The sequence below is a fragment of the Felis catus genome, chromosome F1 (assembly GCF_018350175.1).
Source record: "Felis catus isolate Fca126 chromosome F1, F.catus_Fca126_mat1.0, whole genome shotgun sequence".
Lineage (NCBI taxonomy): Eukaryota > Metazoa > Chordata > Mammalia > Carnivora > Felidae > Felis > Felis catus.
Genome location: NC_058384.1, coordinates 60,314,991 through 60,334,135, shown reverse-complemented (window position 1 = coordinate 60,334,135; position 19,145 = coordinate 60,314,991). Strand labels below are relative to the sequence as shown.

The 19,145-nt window shown below is 49.8% G+C and overlaps 1 protein-coding gene and 1 long non-coding RNA gene across 3 annotated transcripts in view; one reads left to right on the top strand and one right to left on the bottom strand.

Moving 5' to 3' along the window:
- LMX1A (LIM homeobox transcription factor 1 alpha) overlaps positions 1 to 19,145 on the bottom strand; it is a 161,187-nt gene that overhangs the window by 39,790 nt on the left and 102,252 nt on the right. For both annotated transcript variants that reach the window (XM_023247554.2, XM_023247553.2), the window contains exon 4: positions 9,684 to 9,916. In XM_023247554.2, the coding sequence (XP_023103322.1) occupies positions 9,684 to 9,916 (233 nt within the window). The remainder of the gene's footprint in view (positions 1 to 9,683; positions 9,917 to 19,145) is intronic.
- Positions 10,699 to 16,292, top strand: LOC123382758. The gene is made up of 2 exons (XR_006591641.1): positions 10,699 to 15,594; positions 15,990 to 16,292. It is a non-coding gene; the product is annotated as an uncharacterized LOC123382758 (long non-coding RNA).

The window sequence follows — 19,145 nt, the reverse complement described above, 5'->3', positions numbered from 1 at the left end:
CTGCCCCACCCCCACTGGCGCTCTGTCTCTCTGTCTCTCAAGCATGAATAAATGTAAAAAAAACAAACAAACAAAACAAGATTAAAACAGAGCTATTGGCTTGAAATTTGAAGAATTCATACCAATCCCAAAACCTGGGGATAGGTTTCTAAGTAATTGCCCTTAGAAGCAGTATTTTTTGAACTTTGGGCCATGATTCAATGGCGGGTTGTGACATTAATAAAGATAAGACTATAATTAAAAAATAAAGAGAATAGAAAATATCATCACGTCAATGTGTTGAAACGTGATTTCATACACACACGCACAAAATGTGTATAACAGGTCATGATAAAAATATGTATACGTTTTACCAATCTGTAGCTAGAATTTTCTGGAAAATGCTATTTAGAGGAGTCTTCTGAAAACACTGCTTTAGAGGAAAACATAAAATATGATTGAAATATTTTTTTAACAACTATACTATTTATCAGAGTATTTTAATACCTGAGTAAGGTTTTTCTTGCTGTTTTTTAAAGACTCGCCCCTTTGTTTCTTAAAGGAAAGAAGAACAAACCCAATCTCCAGGCTGTCCCTTTCCCAGCTCTCAGCCTCCTTCTATCACTTTACACCTGGGCCTCCCTGCTCCCCAGGCGTTAGGAGGTTGGCTTTGGGACATTTCCCTGACTTGCGTTGGTCCGTGTTCTCGAACTCCTCTGCCCTTCTTTTCCTGCAACTAAAACATAGCATTTAGCAGAGATCCTGAGACAGTGTAGGCATCTACAAGAAATATCTGTTGGATTAAAGGTGGATAAGGTGACTGCCTGGAAGGACATAAACAGATGACAGTGTGTCACAGAGCAACCACGGCAGGCCTATTCACGAACAGGTAACTGTCAGGTTCAAAGGTCCTTCGTGGAATCCAAGACTAGCGCTGCAGATGCGAAGAACAATCCATTCCCAAGGCATATCATCTGAAGACAGGAGACGTGCCACCACCCTCGGACCAAGAGGCATGGAGAGAGCCACCCCCCAGGATAGCCACATTCCAGAATACGTCACGTTCAGGAATAAGAAGATACTTGGGCGCCCAAAAGAGCTCAGAGCAGAATCACTCTAAACCTCAGTTCCCCAGTCTATAAAGGAACAGTAGCTGGGTTCAACACATGCTTCCTATTCTTGCTTGAAATCCCTATGAAATCCCAGAGGTGACTGCAAGATGGTTTCCTCCTGGCCTGCACTGACTTTCCAAGATGCAGAACTACCTATAATTTTCAGAGAGTGGGGAGCACCTCTGAGACCTGCAGGCCAATGGGGTAACTCAGTCCATCTCTAGCCCATACATCCTAGCCACGCAAAATGACAGACTCTCTGTATGCCCTGACATGGCCCCAGGTCAGCTTTCCAGGAGCATCCAAAACAGAACAGCAAAGACAGAAGACGAGACTTTTGTAAATGATGGATCTTTGATGAAAAATAAGCATATGAGCCATGAGCTACCAAACCCTTGAGCCAGGAGACAATAACAATGCCTGCCATTTACTAAACATGGACCAAGTTTCAGGCCCTTGATCACTTTTCACTGATTCAGAAAGAGAATCCCAGACAGGGGAAGTAATTTTCCCAAGGTCACACTGCTGTGAGTATGGGACAAGACTCAAATGCAGACCTAACTTTAGACCCAAGCCCTGTGCACTACTATAAGGAAAATGACACTCCCTCATACCTCCTGCTCACTTTTTCTTTCAATCTTGCATCCTGAAATTCATGACTATGAACTGACAGGGATAATCCTATAGGACAGTCAGGCATTTTTCCAAACTTGTCAGGTAACCACTGCCTCTCTACGTCCCAAGATACGTTGGAACCAAGATAGGCTCATTAGTTCTGTAGTGAATTTTTTTTTACAGTTTATTTATTTATTTTGAGAGAGGGAGAGAGAGAGAGAGAGAGAGAGAGAGAGAGAGAGAGAGAGAGAGAGAGAAAGTGGGGGAGGGACAAAGAGAAAGGGAGAAAGAGAATCCCAAGCAGGCTCCACACTGGCAGCACAGAGACCTATACGGGGCTCAAACTTACAAACCTTGAGATCACGACCTAAGCTGAAACCAAGAGTCAGACGCTTAACCGACTGCACCACCCAGGCACCCCTATAATGAATTAAAAAAAAAAAGTCCAAGGTTGTGGAAGGAAATTAAAACACATATCTAAACCTGACTCAGAAAGGAAGGAAAAAGAGATGTATTGCACAATTAGAGTAACAAGAGAAGCATCTAGACTTCCTAAGTGGCAATAACCCACATCCTAAGGAAAATTGAGAGAGAAGGACCCCCAAACTTCAGTATGTGTCAGGAATCTGCATTCCAGCTCCTAGTAAGAGTCATATTGGAGACTGGTGCTTCTCTGCTAAGGACCTCAGAGGCTAGTAAGAACAGGACAAAGTTCATTTATTCACACAATAAGCAAACATTTACTGAGCACCTGTTGCATGCCGGGCACTGTGCTGGGGCCAGGGGAGTGTAGACCATGAGGTAAGAAGGGGTAGAAGTCTTCCCAAGCAGTGCGTACTACTGGGTAAACAGAGGCCATGGAATTGCTGTATTTATTTGAAATCTCAAACCTCCTTTGCAGAAAGGCATCCTCATGACAGGGATCTTGGCCCAGACTTCCTTTGGGAAAATCCCTCTACAAAAGCAGAGCATGGAAGAGAGCCCTGCCTTACCCTGCTGATGGTTTCAACTCTCAGAAAAGGTGGGGGGCGCCTGGGTGGCGCAGTCGGTTAAGCGTCCGACTTCAGCCAGGTCACGATCTCGCGGTCCGTGAGTTCGAGCCCCACGTCAGGCTCTGGGCTGATGGCTCGGAGCCTGGAGCCTGTTTCCGATTCTGTCTCCCTCTCTCTCTGCCCCTCCCCCATTCATGCTCTGTCTCTCTCTGTCTCAAAAATAAATAAAACGTTAAAAAAAAATTAAAAAAAAAAAAAAGAAAAGGAGGAATGCAGGGCCAGCTACTCTTGGACTTTAGTTCTGATCGAGGAAGTGTTGGTAAGCCAAGAGGAATTAATGGTTTGAACTCTGGAAGAACCTAACAGCCAAGGAATCAATTCTGGGCATAATCTAAGATGCACGCTTAGGGGTGCCTGGGTGGCTCCGTGGGTTAAGTGACTTTGGCTCAGGTCACGATCTCGTGGTTCCTGAGTTCAAGCCCTGCGTCAGGCTCTGTGCTGACAGCTCAGAGCCTGGAGCCTGCTTCGGATTCTGTATCTCCCTCCCTCTCTGCCCCTCCCCTGCTCACACCCTGTCTCTCTCTCTCTCAAAAATAAATAAATATTTAAAAAATGTTAATGCACGCTGGTCTTCAGGAAAGAAAGCCTTAAAATGGTAAACAAGTTACAGAACGGACAAGCAAAAAACACAGTTTGAGTCGATGGTGAGGGCCGATAAAAAGAAATGAAACATAAAGATATTGTCAGAGGGAGGGGCAAGAAATGAAATTCTGATTAAACATCAGTGATCCCAAAAATGGAAAAAAAAAAAAAAAAGGAAAGGCAATATAACGTAAAAATGACATAAATCTTAACACGACCTAGTAACCTGGATTGAATATGGATTGAAATGGATAAAGACATTAGTGGAAGATCTAGTGAAATCAAATAATAGCTTTAGTTTATATAGTTTAGTTAATAGTACTATACCTGGGTTAATTTCTTAGTTCACATGATATATGTATCAAAATGTACACATAAATATGAAATGTTAACATTCAGGGAAGCCATATGAAGGCTATATGGGAACTTCTGTCTTATTTTGCAATTGTTCTATAAAACTAAAATTTTATTGCAAAATTAAGAAAAAATAATGTTTATTTATTTTGAGAGAGAGAGAGATCAAGTTGGGGGGAGGGGCAAAGAGAGAGGGAGAGAAGAGAGAATCCCAAGCAGGCTCCAGCATGGAGCTTAGCGTGTCAGCTCAGAACCGGACGCAGGGTTCAAACTCCTGAACCATGAGATCATGACCTGAGCTGAAATCAAGAGTCAGATGCTTAACCAACGGAGCCACCCAGGAGCCCCATCAAAATAAAAAGGTTTTAAAAACTGCTGCACAAGTCACTCTCAGATGACCTCTGATGCTGAAACCTGAAGGTAAGAGGGGGTAGATAACTAAGAAATGAAACATGGACCAGCCAGGAGCCATGGTTGCCTACAGGCAGCCCCCAAGCCCCCACCACGGTCAAAAAAAGCCAATGAAACCACGGGCCACATCAATAGAACGAATGTGACACCCATGACAAATAGTAATAACAACACTGTGCTACGTCAGACCACATGTGGAAGATTTCATCCCCTTCTGGGTGGTACATTCTAGAAAGACTGCATATTTTTAGAGAGAACAGTCTCTTCTAAGTGAGAGCTGGAAGAATGGGAAAGAACGAGACAGAGAAAAGAGATCTTGGACCCTGGGAGTGTGAGGCTCTCCATATGCAACTCAAAGGACTGTCCTATGTCAGGGACACTCGCTGATTTTGTTCCTACAAGTTCCATTTTTCTTCTTGGGAGCTTGCTTCCAGGCCCCTGGCAAAGCTGGACCAGGATAAAAGAAGCTTTTCTGGCCACACTAGAAAAGAGATCCAGCAGCTAAGTATCTCCAAATTTGGTGTTCCTTTTGGCTGTAAATATGTCGCATGCTCTTGTGTAAGTCAGAACAGTCAGCATCATAAAACCATAGATTCTAGAACCCTAGATTTAAATAGCCCTAGAGGTCACTGGCCTCGTCTTCTGCCCACTGCAATTAAAATGTTGAGACACAAGTCTTTTTCACTTCTCATAACGGGTCTGGTCGGTACCCCTGCTGGACACCAGAATCTGTCATTTCGCCCCCATGTAATGGGCAGAACTCTCCTGTTATCCCTTAGCCTTACTTTCCCAAAACGAAATGCACTGCGTTTCTTTAGCTATCTATTGTTTAACAAGCCCATCGCTGTCCTCCAGACCCTCTCTGGGTTATCAGTGACGTCCTAAAATGCATCACTTAAAATTAGACCAAATTGGGGCGCCTGGGTGGCGCAGTCGGTTAAGCGTCCGACTTCAGCCAGGTCACGATCTCGCGGTCCGTGGGTTCGAGCCCCACGTCGGGCTCTGGGCTGATGGCTCAGAGCCTGGAGCCTGCTTCCGATTCTGTGTCTCCCTCTCTCTCTGCCCCTCCCCCGTTCATGCTCTGTCTCTCTCTGTCCCAAAAATAAATAAAAAACGTTGAAAAAAATAAAAAATAAAAAAAATAAAATTAGACCAAATACACTAAATGAGCCCTAAGGAATGCAGAGCTGGAGGTACTATTACGTTAGGGACATGGTAGGTCCATTAAGACAGCATCCCTGGGGGCTCCCGTCCACTTTACGGCCAAGTAAACCCCATGTGGGATTCCATCAAAACAGGCGCCGTGCCATACAATTACCAGTGCATTGTGGAACCCAATAGTTAAATTTCATCTTGCCCACTTTGTGCTATTCTGTGAGCTCGTCAAAATCTTTTTGACCGTTGAGAGTGTCAGCTGCAGATCGAATAAACCTGCCCTCTGCGTCTTCATCCAAGTCATTGATAAAAACGTTAAAGACGACAGCCCATTTGATCATTCCCTCGACAAATATTTACCAGGCACCTACAGTGTGTGGAGCGCTCGGGACAGAAATGAGAGGAGGAATTGCATTTGGACCGTGACACCTCCTAAAAATGGCTTGGTCTCTCTAAACCCCCTAATGCGAGGAGGACTTCTTTCCCTGAAATGTAATTCAGCTCCTTAGGGACTTACTGATCACTCACTCTTCGGTTGGCCCCACCCTACACTTTGGGGAACAAAGGAAGTTATATGTACCATCCTGTTGCTCAGAAGCTTGTCCTGTTAGCAAGGCAGGATTTGGCACACAAAACACTTTGTTTTTATTTTTTTTTTTAACGTCTATTTATTTTTGAGAGGCAGAGAGAGATAGGGCACAAGCAAGGGAGAAGCAGAGAGAGAGAGAGAGACAGAATCCGAAGCGGGCTCCAGGCTCCAAGCTATCAGCACAGAGCCCGACGCGAGGCTTGAACCGATGGACCATGAGATCATGACTTGAGCCGAAGTCGGACGCTCAACCAACTGAGCCACCCAGGCACTCCGGCACACAAAACACTTTGTGACGTAAGACAGGTAATGTTTATATAATTGACAAGATGAATGCTACAGAAAATACAGAAACTGGATTCCGACTGCGACTTTGTCATTTTGCTTTATAGCAGCAAAACAATGATTTTTCAAGTTGAAAGGGACGGAAGTCCTCTAAAACCACTCTCCTCCCCCACCACAACGATACTCGATACTCCTTTCAACAAGTGGGAGTCCTTGAGTAGCCCTGCTCTTTGTTAGCTCTAATAATTGCAATGACACCCTAACAGTCCCAACGTGGAGTCCAAATCCCTTGCCTTTACCTTTGCATCTATAACGTGAGTACTCAATGCTTTTGTTAAATAATTAACAAAGTTGACTCTCTGCTCTCTGAAGTTAGAAATGGGTCTGATCCTCCCATTTGAAGGCAGCAGCTATGGCTTTATGTAGTCTTTACTTTTCTAATTTCTTCACCTGACATGGTTTTGAGATCACCCCACCCCCACATCATCCTTACCATTCACATTAGGACTCCTTCCCCAGCATAAGGCAAACACTCAGCCTACATCTACTGAATGACTCTGTACACAGATCAACCAGAAAGCTCTACTTTGTCATTATCAGCCTCAAAAGAAAATACTCAGAACTGAACATATGGCTGAGAGTGGGGTCAGAAAAGTGGGTGTCTTGTAGTTCCCATGCTCTGGAAGTTATACTTTTTTTTTTTTAATGTTTATTTATTTTTGACAGAGAGAGAGACAGAGCGTGAGCAGGAGAGTGGCAGAGAAAGAGGGAGACACAGAATCTGAAACAGGCTCCAGGCTCCGAGCTGTCAGCACCAGAGCCCGACGCGGGGCTCGAACTCACGGACCGCGAGATCATGACCTGCGCCGAAGTCGGACGCTCAACCGACTGAGCCACCCAGGCGCCCCTGGAAGTTATACTTCTATTACCGCTGCTCAGACCCAGCTTCTTTTTTTTGTCTTCGCGTGGGGAGTGGGGTGGGGACACGATACCTTAATGCCTCGTACTAAGTCTGGAGCCAATTAAAATCCGTGAGTCTGTAACACAGGGGCCAACTGGATAAATTCATCGTCAAGCCCCACGTACCAAGAAAGGCTCGACCACAGCATTTCTTTCCATGTGAGAAAGAATGGTATGTCCCTTTGGATGTGCCTATCTTTATGAAGTCATGCTGGCATTCTGATCACCATGGCACCTAAGCCCTTTGGGAATTTGAAGATTTTGCAATATTCCGGGAAGGAGGCCTAAGTGGGTGGGCCACAGCAAGACTCCTAAGGGGTAATACCGGGTGAGCTGACCTTTGTATACCGAGTGGAGGCCACGAAGCTTGGTTTAGAATGGGCCCAATTAGCCCAGAGGAGATACTCATTATGTCAGTGGCAGTGTTCCTGAGAAGGAATTGCTTTCAAATGAAAACAAATCCAGGAAAACTTAAGACTGGCAAGCCCAGTAGGAGTGGGGATGTCCTAGTGTTGGCTTACTTAAGGCTGCAAGCAGAGCCAGGCGAGAAGAACCAACTGGAAGGTGCAGGAAGCAAACACACTGCTATGAAGAGCCCAGGCCGGCAGGCGTTCGCTAAGGACCAGCATTTACCGCACAGCAGGCTTTTAGTGTGCATGAACTGTCCGTTAGCCATGATTATCACTTTACAGCTGTGGAAACTGAGGCTTAGAGAGGTTCAGAAAGTTGCCCCAAGTCACATCGCTATCCGTGGTGCAGCCAGGGTGAGGCCCCCAGCCGTCCCCACACCCCGTGGACTCAAGCGTCTTGCCACAGTGCTTTTGTTTCATGAGTTTATTCCTTCCCTCACAAAGATCTCGATCGAGCACCCTCGGTGTTCCGGGCCTGTGCTAAGCCCTGGGGACACGGTGGTAAAAAGAGACACATGCTGTCCCTCCCGGGGCTTAGCACTTGGCAAGAACAACAAACAGCCAGACAGGCAACTGCAATAAAGTGGGTCCGTGGCCCCGTAGGAGAAGTTAAGGGTAAACTCACCCGCACGAGGGATTAAGAGTCTTCCTTGGTGAAAGAGCCCCGAGACAGAAGCTGAAAGAATGTGCCAGCAAGACCCCAAAGTGCGAGAGAGAGGCAGAGAGGGAATGAAAATGCAAGGTGTGGGGGTGAGTGCTGGAGACACTGATGTGCTGGAATCCAGCAAAGTCCAGATGAAGAGTGGGAGGTCTCAGAGGCCCCCTGAGAGCCTGAAGAGGTGCATGATGTGAGGTCACAGCCACGTTGAGGGGACTGGAATTGCACTGGGATCAGCGACAGCAAGACAGCAAGAATTTAGTAAGGCCATGTGGCTCTCGTAGATTTGGAGGGGTCGGGGTGGGGGGGAGACAAATGCCGCCCTGGGGGAACACGTGCTCAGCCTCGACACTTTTAGTTCAATTTCTCTGGCCTCCCGAAACCTGCTGTATACAATCTCTGGACCTCTCCAACCCTCCCCCCTCCACCCCTGCAACATACACACACACACACACACACACACACACACACACACACACACACCCTTCCAAGGCAGGAAGGGTTAGGGTTGGGTCCTGGTACAGATATTTTCTAGTTCCTTTCTCTGCGTAACCCACGGAGCCTCAGATTCCAGCTTTCCCACTCGACAGATGAGGAAACACAGGCTTAGAGCAGCTCGGTGATTATGGTAGACTGAATTACTGGTTCCAAGTCATCACACCCTGGAACAGTATCACATAACTATACCTGCGGAGGGATCTGAGGTGCATGTAGTGTACTTCTCCTCCCCTGGACTTCGGGCTTGAGCCTTTTATTTTTAAGTTTTTAAAAGTGTTTTATTTATTTGAGAGAGACAGAGACAGCATGAGCAGGGGAGGGGCAGAGAGAGAGAGAATCCCAAGCCACACCGCCACACACTGCCAGCTGTGGAGCCCGATGCGGGATTGAAACCCACAAACCGAGAGATCGTGACCTCAGCTGAAACAAAGGGTCGGACGCTTAACCGGCTGAGCCGCCCGGGCGCCCTTGGGCTTAAGCTTTTAATTTGCTTTAGCCGATGAACCATTAGCAGATATGGTATGAATGGAGGCTGGGAAGGCACAGGTAGGGTCGGGCGTGCCCCCCGGCACTTTTGCCATTGGCAAGAGAAGACCACACCCTGGACCTGCCGCTGCTCAAGCCTGGAGCCTGGCGTGAATCGCGCAGAGCGGACTCGAGCCTGGTCTGCGGCCTAGAGCTGAGCTCAGCAGATCCCAGGTGAGCTGCAGACCCTCAGCCTGAAGCAGAGTCACTGCCGTTAACCGAGAGGCTTGGGAACGCGTGAGTAAGCGTTTACAGTCGTGACGCATGGAATCTGGGGGTAATCTGTTACACGGCATCGCCATGGCAATTCCCGACCAGTAAGAGATCACGCCAACCTTACAAAGGTACTGCCTGTGAGGCACAGAGCTGCTTTGCCGTGGAGCTGGGCTGCCCCGGTGGCTGGTCCTCTAGGGCAAAAGCAACAGCACACCAGACCGTCAGCCCACCCCGCTGCCCCCCGCGTCCCGCATCCCCACCCTCCACCCGCGCCGCACTCACCTGAGTCTGACGCCGCTGGGCTCACCAGGCTCAGTAGCTCCCGCTCCTTCTCATAGTCCCCTTTGCAGAGCAGCTGCCCCTCCTTCAGGACAAACTCATCGCCCTTCTGGAGCTGCCGCTCACAGACACAGCAGCAGAAGCAGCTCAGGTGGTACACGCTCTTCTGGGCCCGCATGACGAACTCATTGGGCGCGATGGCCTCGAAGCAGCCCCCACATTTGACAGCAAACAGCCTGGCAGCAGGGGAGAAAGGGAAGCAGGGTCTTTGAGAAAGGTCGGATCGGGGCCAGCTGGCCTCAGGTCAACAGCACCCGAGACTCCAAGCCCCGGGGTGAGGATGTTTGGGAACGAAATACACTTGAAATCCAGATGCTGGGTTCCCGGAGGAGGCCGAACCAAGGGATTCGGGTGAGTGACGCACAGAGGCTTACAAAACGCAGGGGCAGAGGCGCTGGGAACAGTCTGAGCTAATGCCCAGGGTGTAACTGGGGTCATCTAGGACATGGTCCTCCCAGAGGGTGGTCTACACACAGCGCCAGGCAGCTGCCCAGAATCCCTGGGGAGTAACCCAAATGTCCGGGCCCGCTCCCATCGGTGCGCAAAAGGGGGAGCCCCAGAACGCGAATCCGTGGCAAGCCGGCCAGGGCGTGCCGACGCGTCATCTGGTTTCGGAGGGATAAACTGCACCCCGGCTTCCCAGCGTGGCGTTGGGTGAACGCAGCTCTCTCTCAGGCCTTCGTTCTTATTTCATTTCAGTGAATTTCAACAAGCCACAGAAGGGGGTGTCTGTCTATGCCGAACCAAAGCAGTAGGGACTAGTGACGTGAGATGAATAAAAGAAAATCCCTTTTAGAAATGAGCGCAGGCTAACGGAACAGACAGGACACATCTAAATGACGGCGGCGGGACACGGAGGAGGAAACAAGAACGATCCGATGGGGGGGGGGGCGCCTAGAGTCAGCTGCCTTTTATCATGAGGTCAGTGCATCTTGGTGAAAGGAAAGACAGGAAGGCTGGCAGGCTGACGGCCTAAAGGGGTGGGGAGGAGGGGACCCCCTGTGTGAAGGTCTGAAGTCGCAACAGTGCCCGGGTGTGCTCCAGCAGGCTGGAGGTGGGGCGCCTCAAGAGTGGGGGGCAGGTGAGGCCAGTCGTGACCGCTCACACGCTCAGGCTGAACAGCGTGTGGCAAGCCATGGAGAGTCCCTGAGCAATTTTTAACACGGTAAGAGCCCTCTTTAGGAAAAGCAACTCTTTGTAGTACGAAGGGTAGAGCAGAGACGAGGGTCACTGATACGGCAGCAGCAGGGAACCAGAGAGGAGGGGGCCAGAACCCCCAATCCGGAGACGGGGAAGCTCCCGGGCTCCTGGTGGGCAGAGCTGGAGGAGGATGATGATGACGATGATGTCTCCACTCCTGCAAACACACCGTGCCTGATTCGCTTCTGGGCGTATTTACACCATTTACACCAATCCACCCTCCCGCAAAGCCCGCCCTTCTCTGTTTGGTCTAACTGAATCCAACCCGCCCTCAGGACAAGGCACCAACCACCGTCTTGGGTCCAGCCAGCCTCCCCTGCCTCAATGTGAAGGAACTGCCTCTCCTTTGAACACCCTGCCATGAACAGTCTGAGCGGGTCACCCAGTTGTTTCCTGGAGATGTTTCAAGACACAAAAAGCAGCAAGATCCACTGGGCTGGGTCCACCGGGCTGGATCTACGAGCTACGCTTACAACCGTCAGCACAACTATGGGCAGGCCATTCCCCCCACCTTTGCACTCTTTTCCTGGATGTCGTTAAGGAGTTAGGCCAATTCCTTCCAGCGCCAAAAGTCTGCCGGGGATTGCTTCCTACTGCAAACTTGAAACATCTTAATCTTGCCTTATCATTGAGATTTTCCTATGTTTATAACTTCTCCTGCCAACAGCCTGTAGTTGAAGAACAAGGCCTATGGAATATAGCCCACAACCTCTTGCACATGCTGGAGACTCCGTAAGAGCGATCTGACCCATGGATCTAACTTGTTCTCCTAAAACGACCTGTGCAAAGAGCCTCACGTAGGGACGGCCACACGGCGGGTCCCCGTAAAAGCCACTTGTTTCTTCGTCCCCCCACCCCAGGCCAGTTAACAGTTCAGGGCAGTCTGGGACAGACTAAAATTTACAGCAGATCTGTTTCTTCCTCTCTTTTTTTAAAACTGCCTCATGATGACGTACTTGCCTTCATCGACGCCTTTGGCATAAACACAGAGATGATATGCCCTGAAAACGTCTCAGGGACTGATGCATTATACCACTCACTTTTGTATCTCCAAAATAAAGTTGTTTTGTTTTTTAAGTACTAGCACAACAGGGAGAAAAGAAACTCTCTCCAAACCGATCTCTCTGTTTGTCCTCACATCCAGCGAGGTCAACGGACACCGACAGTTCAGATGGCGTAGGGCGGGGATGGTGGCAGGAAGACGAAATGGCCAGAGGGCATAAAAACTCCAAGACTCCCCCCCCCCCCCACCCCGTGAAGACAAAAGACAATGGACTCAGAGCACATCCAGGTGGCCGAGGCCACCGTGTTCTGCTAACGGGCCTCGTGCCGGCAGCAACTGAGGAAGCAGAAGTAACTGAAGGGCATTTTTCTATAGACAGGCCGACCACCAAAATGGCTTCAGTGTGGCCAATCCCAACACAAAAGCTCTTTCCCACATTCGCTTACTCATTCAGTCTTTCTTTTTTCTCCCATTCATTCCAAAAGTTCATTCAGATATTCATTTACAGTCTACTCTTCTTTTCGCTCCTTCATTCAGAAGTACCTACCGTGCACTAACACCATCCACTGTCTGTCTTAACTGGGAGGGGAAGAAACCACCACCCGGGCAGCACTCGTGTGTGTAAACAAGTCTACACGGAGTGTCTGTTAGGTGTGGGTCACCGTCGTCGGCACAAAATTATACAAGGTCCTCAACCCCGTGGAGGACAGCAAACAAACAAACAAGCATCAAATAATGTCTACCCGTGGAGAATTACCTGTGGGAAACAGAAAACACAAACAGTACAAGGCAACGTCCAGTGAACAGAAAACAGAATGGCATAAAGCCATAGTTTGTTGGTAATACAATCAATCGCTTCCCGGCTCTGAAGCCATACTGGTTTATGGCGTGAAGTCTGCATGTTTGTCTTAGAAGCTTCCTGGAAGAAGGGAATCGTTTTGAGGGTGGAGAGGAAGTGAAGGAGGGGTTCCCAAAGAGGCATTGCACGTGGATTGGCGAAAGAAAAACGGAGGCCATTCAGATTCTTCGGGGGAAGGAAGCCAAGGCTCGGGGAAGAGAATGAGGCTGCCTCTGGCGAATCCATGACGGAACAGCCTCCCAGGACAGAGGCCAGGCGGTAGCTGATTCCAGCACAGCACAGGATCAGGGAGGCATGAGCTCGCTGTCTCTCAACCCAGGCCCTGGGTCACCACATCGGCCCCTACGCCCACCCTTGGCCATCAAGAGCACCTTAGAAACACCCATCCTGATATGCCTGCCCTCTGCCTCTCAACTTCCAAGGGGCTGACGTGGCTCCTTTACCCCTGACAGCCCAAAACCAGAATTCCAGATGCCAGCAGCCCCGCCTTTTCCTTCTCCACACCAGTCCCTTAAACATTTGCTTTTGCTTCCCTGCCTCCATGCTGGATTGCCATGCCCTGGGGCAGAAAATCACCCAGTTCATCCCTGGCCCCGAGTCCCGAGTCACTGTTTGCCAACCTGAGCAAACTAATCAATGCTTTTCCAGGACCCGGTCAAAGGCCCTTTGTCCCCAAAGCCCTCCTTCTCCTCCCCTTCCCCTGGAATGAACTGTTAAACAGACCCAAGGCAAACGCTCCCAGGGAGTCAACAAGCACTTGAGAATCTGTGGCCGCAGGTGGTAGCATCTGTGCTTGTCTAACTTCTACCCTGTTAATCTCCTCCCCTTTCTCCGCCCTTCTTAATTTCAGCCCCCGCTCCAAAAATCTCCCCCACGTTGGAGACGGGAGGGTCAGGGTGAGCCCAACAAAGAAAGCCCGCCATGTTGACTCAGGAGTGGCTGGAGTTGTCTGGGCTCAAATGGTCACGGTCAGCGGGGGATTACAGACCAGGAAGAGGGGGGCAGCCCTGTTTCTCTCCCTTCTCTCCATCCAACTCTCCCCCTCCAGGCAAAGACCAGGTCAAGCTCACCTCACCACCTTGACTCTTGTGCCCACCCCTCCCCCCACCCACTCACCCCCAGAGCAATTCAAGGAGAAGAGGCACATGCAGTCCACCACCTGTGTGCCAGATGTATACACAGCTGTACAGGCACCAGTGTGGACCCAGCTGCCGACTACACACCTCCCACAAGTTGTTTTCTCTAAGGCTCAGACAAGCAGAGAAAAGGATTTGTTCAGAAGTCCAGGTCGTAATTAAAACACAGCCTGTCTCTTCCCAATGCCCCGGATGGCGTCCCCCACGGTCACTTCCCCCTCTGAATGCTAATGAGACCTCACTCTGGGTTCAGAGCCTGGCAGGCTGGCTGTGCCCTTGGAAAGCTAGACAAGGTTTCCCAAAACGTCCGGCTCTTCCGGGCAGACATAATAACTCCCAACTTTTCCTACCATTACGAGTTCTCCCACCCGTGAAAACCCTCCGAATGATTCCTTATCTCCCCTTTGCGTCTAACTCCCTCACCTGTGAAATGGGAACAATGCCCTCCAGCTCACGGAAAAGCCCCCAGTGCAGTGCCCATCCCAGAGACTAAGCCTCGTTCAGCGTTCTTCCCCTGCTGGTGAACGCCCTTGGCATGGAGACACGGGGGATGCGTCGGTCCGTGGGGCCACCCTGGCCTCGGGGAGCTCCCGGTCTCCAGCAGGCAGCAGGCTCTTGACCGAGACCACACTACCGTGTATCCGGGGTATACAGGAGGGCAAGAGCCAGAGTGGCACAGAGGAGAGACCCGCCCCCTTGGCCTAGGGGGGCACAGAATCTTTGGTCTTGCCCTCCCCCTCTGCCCTTTCTCTTCCTCCTGCTGGCACTTTCCCCTGCCCTCTAACCAGGCAGGCAAATGGCCTGGCTGCAATCCCATTCTGTGTCCCGCTCGCACCTTTTCTTGGGGAGCCCCAAGCTGGGAGACGGGCAGCCCTCAGCTTTGGTGAGAGAGCCTGTGTGGGCGGGCTCTGCTGCTGCCAAGCAGCGAGGAGGACTGGGGGCGCATCGCTTAATCTCTTGCGGCTCCCGTTTGCTCAGATACAAAAGGCAATCATGATGCCGACACGTTGCTGGATCAGTGAGGACCGTACGAGCACATGGATGTGCAGTGTTTTGCGACCCGTCAGGGATCGCACTGGTTTTAGTCGTTCCTATTCACCCTGCCTCTCCGGCTTTTGCTCACTGGGGATATTTTTTGCCCCAAGGTGGCAACGTATGCTTAGGAGTTTCCGGAGTCCTGTCCTGGGAGAGGGCTTCTTCCTTAGCAGCGTGAGCTGCCCTGATGTGGGCACGACTTCATCTCTTAAGAGTGTGGTGCGGCCCCGGGGGGGTGGGGGGGTGAACCCAGGGGACTCACTGCTCACAGTGCTGCGGGACAGAGCACAGGCCTGGGACTGTCCCACTGCCGCGGGCCAGGACCCGGGAGAGAAGCCCAACCCAGCTCCCGCCTCCCTGCCCTGTGCTGGCTGCCTGCGATGACAGTGGAGAAGAGGAGAGGTGGGTGATGGGAGCAGCGAGACCAGGCCTCGAGGGTTCTTCCTCTACCAACGGGCCTCAGGAAAGCCACTGTCCTTCCCCTTTCTTGGCTGCAGAGGGGCGTGTCTATTCCTCGTGTCTCCTCGTGAGGAGGCCACACCTGGCCACCAACACAGCCCTCTCTCCAGAAGGTGTTCCCGGTCTCCAGAAGGTGTTCTGGCATGACACGGCCATGCTCTGGTAATTCTCCAAACAAAATATTTTCCAGAACCATACCGGTCACATCCACAGGTTTATATAGATGTAATATATGTGCATATATTACGTACATTATCAATGTGTACATAAACTAAGGCCAAAAGAGATTGTGTAGGGACTCACAAACGCATACCTGTGTGCACACCCCAGCTAAAACCAACAGCTCACTTGAATGCTCTCCTATCTTTCTACATTTTTACATACAGATTTCTAAAAAGGACTTCTAGAATATATTTCTAGAAAAGATGTTGTGTGAAGAAAACAATTTGCCCCGAAGGCATGTCTGAAAGCCCTTAGGGCTGGGTCATTTCTTAGTTCATTCCCATTTTTCTAATTCATGGTTTTTTGTTTGTTTTGTTTTGTTTTGTTTTTTACAGGGTTGGGAATCCCTACTCAGCAGCTCAGGAGACAAGGGCATTTCAAAAGCCCATATGAAGGCGTGACACCTGAGAATGTCCTCGAGAACAAGTCTAAGGCCACCAGGAAAGAGGCACAGGATGTGTATTTCAGCCTCCAAGTTATTTTACTTCAACGGGAGAGAAGCCCGTGGAAGAGACAAAAGAGGGAATGAGTCTTTCTCCAATACTCACTGGGTGCCAGCAACCGCCATATTCCTTCTATCTAGCACCTCGATGAACTTGTGAGGCACTCTAGTTCTAGAGGAGGTAGAACAAGTTTGTGAACTCAAAGGCTGTCTCACCATGTTTCAGTTCAGCCTCGTTCATGATGCTTCTCTTCCCCAGGAGAGAGACTCTGAGGTGTGTGATTCATAGGCTCCTTCTCCCATTTTTCTCTGATAACCTCTCTAGCACTGTTTTCACAGGAGAAATAAATAAAAAGATCAGGCAGCTGAGATGGCTAGGTCACGGGACCCATGACTGGGTCCTGAGATGCTTCCAGGAGATGTAGAAGAAAGGCAGGGGTTAGGCACCAAGTTGATTCCTTCAGGCCACTCAGCCCTTGGGCCCCAAAGTACCTGAAGGGATCCCTGAAAGGGGTCTGTCCTCCACAGATTTAGGTTAAGAACAAGCAATGTCTGGGAGACCCTCTCTGACCCAACACCAGCATGCAAGGTCTATGCTGATTCCAAGATGAGATCATTCCTGCTGGAACCCCATTTGCTAGGGAACCTGGCGGGGACGGGGCGGGGGGGGGGGGGAGTCGCTATTTTCAGGGTATAGACAAAAATGTAGGCCAATGGGGTTGGACCCAGGAAGACCCAAGGAAGCCCAGCCACAGACTGCGTTGTGGAAACAGGGTAAGGAGGCAAAATGACGTAACCAAATAAACTTAGGTCCAAGTCCCTACTTCACCACTTATTAGCCGTGTGATCTTGGCCAGGCGATGGTGGCATTGGTTTTTTTTTTTTTTTTTTTTTTTACTATCTAATAAAGTGGGAATAATAAAAGCACCTGTCTCACAGAGTCCCAAGCAGAATGAATTGAACGAATGCACTGAAACTGCTTAGCATAGTGCTTGACACTATAGTAAATCCTCAATAAAATGGTAACTATTACAATGGTATAATGATGATGATGGAGAAAAAGAGCGGAATATGGATAGGAGAGAGAAATCCGTTTTTAAAAAAAAAAAATGAGGAATCACAGTGTTAGAGACCAGGAGAATCAGGATCAGAGAAAGGAGTGTGGAGAGAGAAGGATTAGAGCAAGTAGTTCAGGACCAAGGCCGCGAACAATGCAAGAATGTCAGAGGATCGGCTTTCTGGCGGTGCTGGCTGTGGCCTCGGGGGTCAGCCCTGACAATCCAGTGGAGCCAGGGACTGAGTTCCTACCTGCTGAAGGGGCCTCGGGCCAGGGTTTGCACGCAGCCTGTCCACACGGGATTTGTCCGGATTCACCTAACAGCCCTGGCACGTGGTTAGATGAAATGCCTTCTTGCTCTATCAAGGTAAAAAACAGGAGGCTGACTGAGGCTTCATTTTCTTCCCAGGATACCTGACTTTTTCACCCATGAATGCCCATGGCTTCCTCCAATCTCTCTCACCCATCCCCCCTGCCCACTGCTCCACCATCCTCTAGACCCCAGACACTAGATGCTGTGTCGTCTCCACATCAACCCTGAGGCTGATGATACAACTTCCCACGTACAGCAATACCGTGAAATATGGCAGCCTCATGCAAACCGAGAGCTATCCCTGGCCCTGAGGTCCATGAGGAGTGAGCAAGAATACAAGGAGAAGCCCCCATTATGACACTCCAGAAGGTTCCTGAACAAAGGGTGTGTTTGGAAAGACCGAGATCTTCATTAGCCTTGACCCAGAGGTCTGCACACCTCACAGGGAGCTTCTCAAAGCTTCCACACCGTAGACAATTAAGTGGAAGGATGGCAGAGAAAATAAATATACGGAAAACCCCCGGTTCTCACTAGAGGCCAACTGGTTGTGCACTTCTTTGGCGACATAAGAAAGCAGAGCTGCTTTTCACCTTGGACAGCTGGCAACTACCGACCATGCTGCCTTTCCACGGGCACTACCAAATCTAGTTTAATCAGGTACGCGAACCTTCGGTTGAGAGAGCAGGAGAGGGTCTTTGCGTGGCTCCTGAACAAGAAGGCCGTCATCTGTGCGTCACTGTTTCCACCCTCTCCACCAGGGGGCAGCATAGCAGCACTCATTAAGTGCCATGTTGACTTGGTAACTGAGGTCATCCAGGCACAGAGACAGGGATTGGCCATAAGCCAAAACTGTCTGTCGGGGATATCTGCTGCTGGGAGTCTGGGAGACCATGTGGCTAAACTGAAGGAGAAGTGGTGAGAGAAGAGAATTCAAAAGTATTGGGAAGCAAAAGCATGGCTTGTGGCCTTAGAAGTAGTGACAGAAGCAACCTTGTCGGCTGGCTCAAGGTCTCTGTCCTTGAGGCTGAGCCAACACCACCACAATGAGCAACTGAGCCTGTGGTCCTGGGGCGGTGGGAAAGTCTGCGAGGACAATAGAAGTGGCAGGATCTTCTATAGGAGACAGTCTCAAGGCTCTGCAGTGGGGAGAAAATGGAAAACAATAAGTGGCGGGCAGAGCCAATCAGAGTCTCTGTCTCCTTGGGGCTCCTGGGGAGCAGTGAGGAGGACCATACAATGGGATGAGAACCGCTAAGTACAACGCCTGCACGTCCTGGAGGCGCTGGGCTCACCGAGAAGCACAGGGTAACATACGTGGCTCATCGCCTATCGAAAATACTGCTGGCAATGGGCAGCTTCCATCTCGAAATGGTGGCCTAAGTACTTTCCCGGTCCTTACAAAGCGTCCATTCCAGAGTCAGGAAGACCAAATGATCACGGCCTGGCGTCTGCAGTCTGATGGACCCTGGATTCAAATCCTGGTTCTGCCTTTGAGAATTTGAGTGAGTTATAGACTCTCTTGGGGCCTCTGCTTCCTTATCTATAAACGAGATCATAACTATCTTACAAGATGTTCTGGAAATTAAACAAGACAACGTATCTGAGGTATCGGACAATACTAGCCGCTCTCAATAAGTAGAAACTGTGACCTCCCCTTATTGAAAGCAAATTCACCAAAT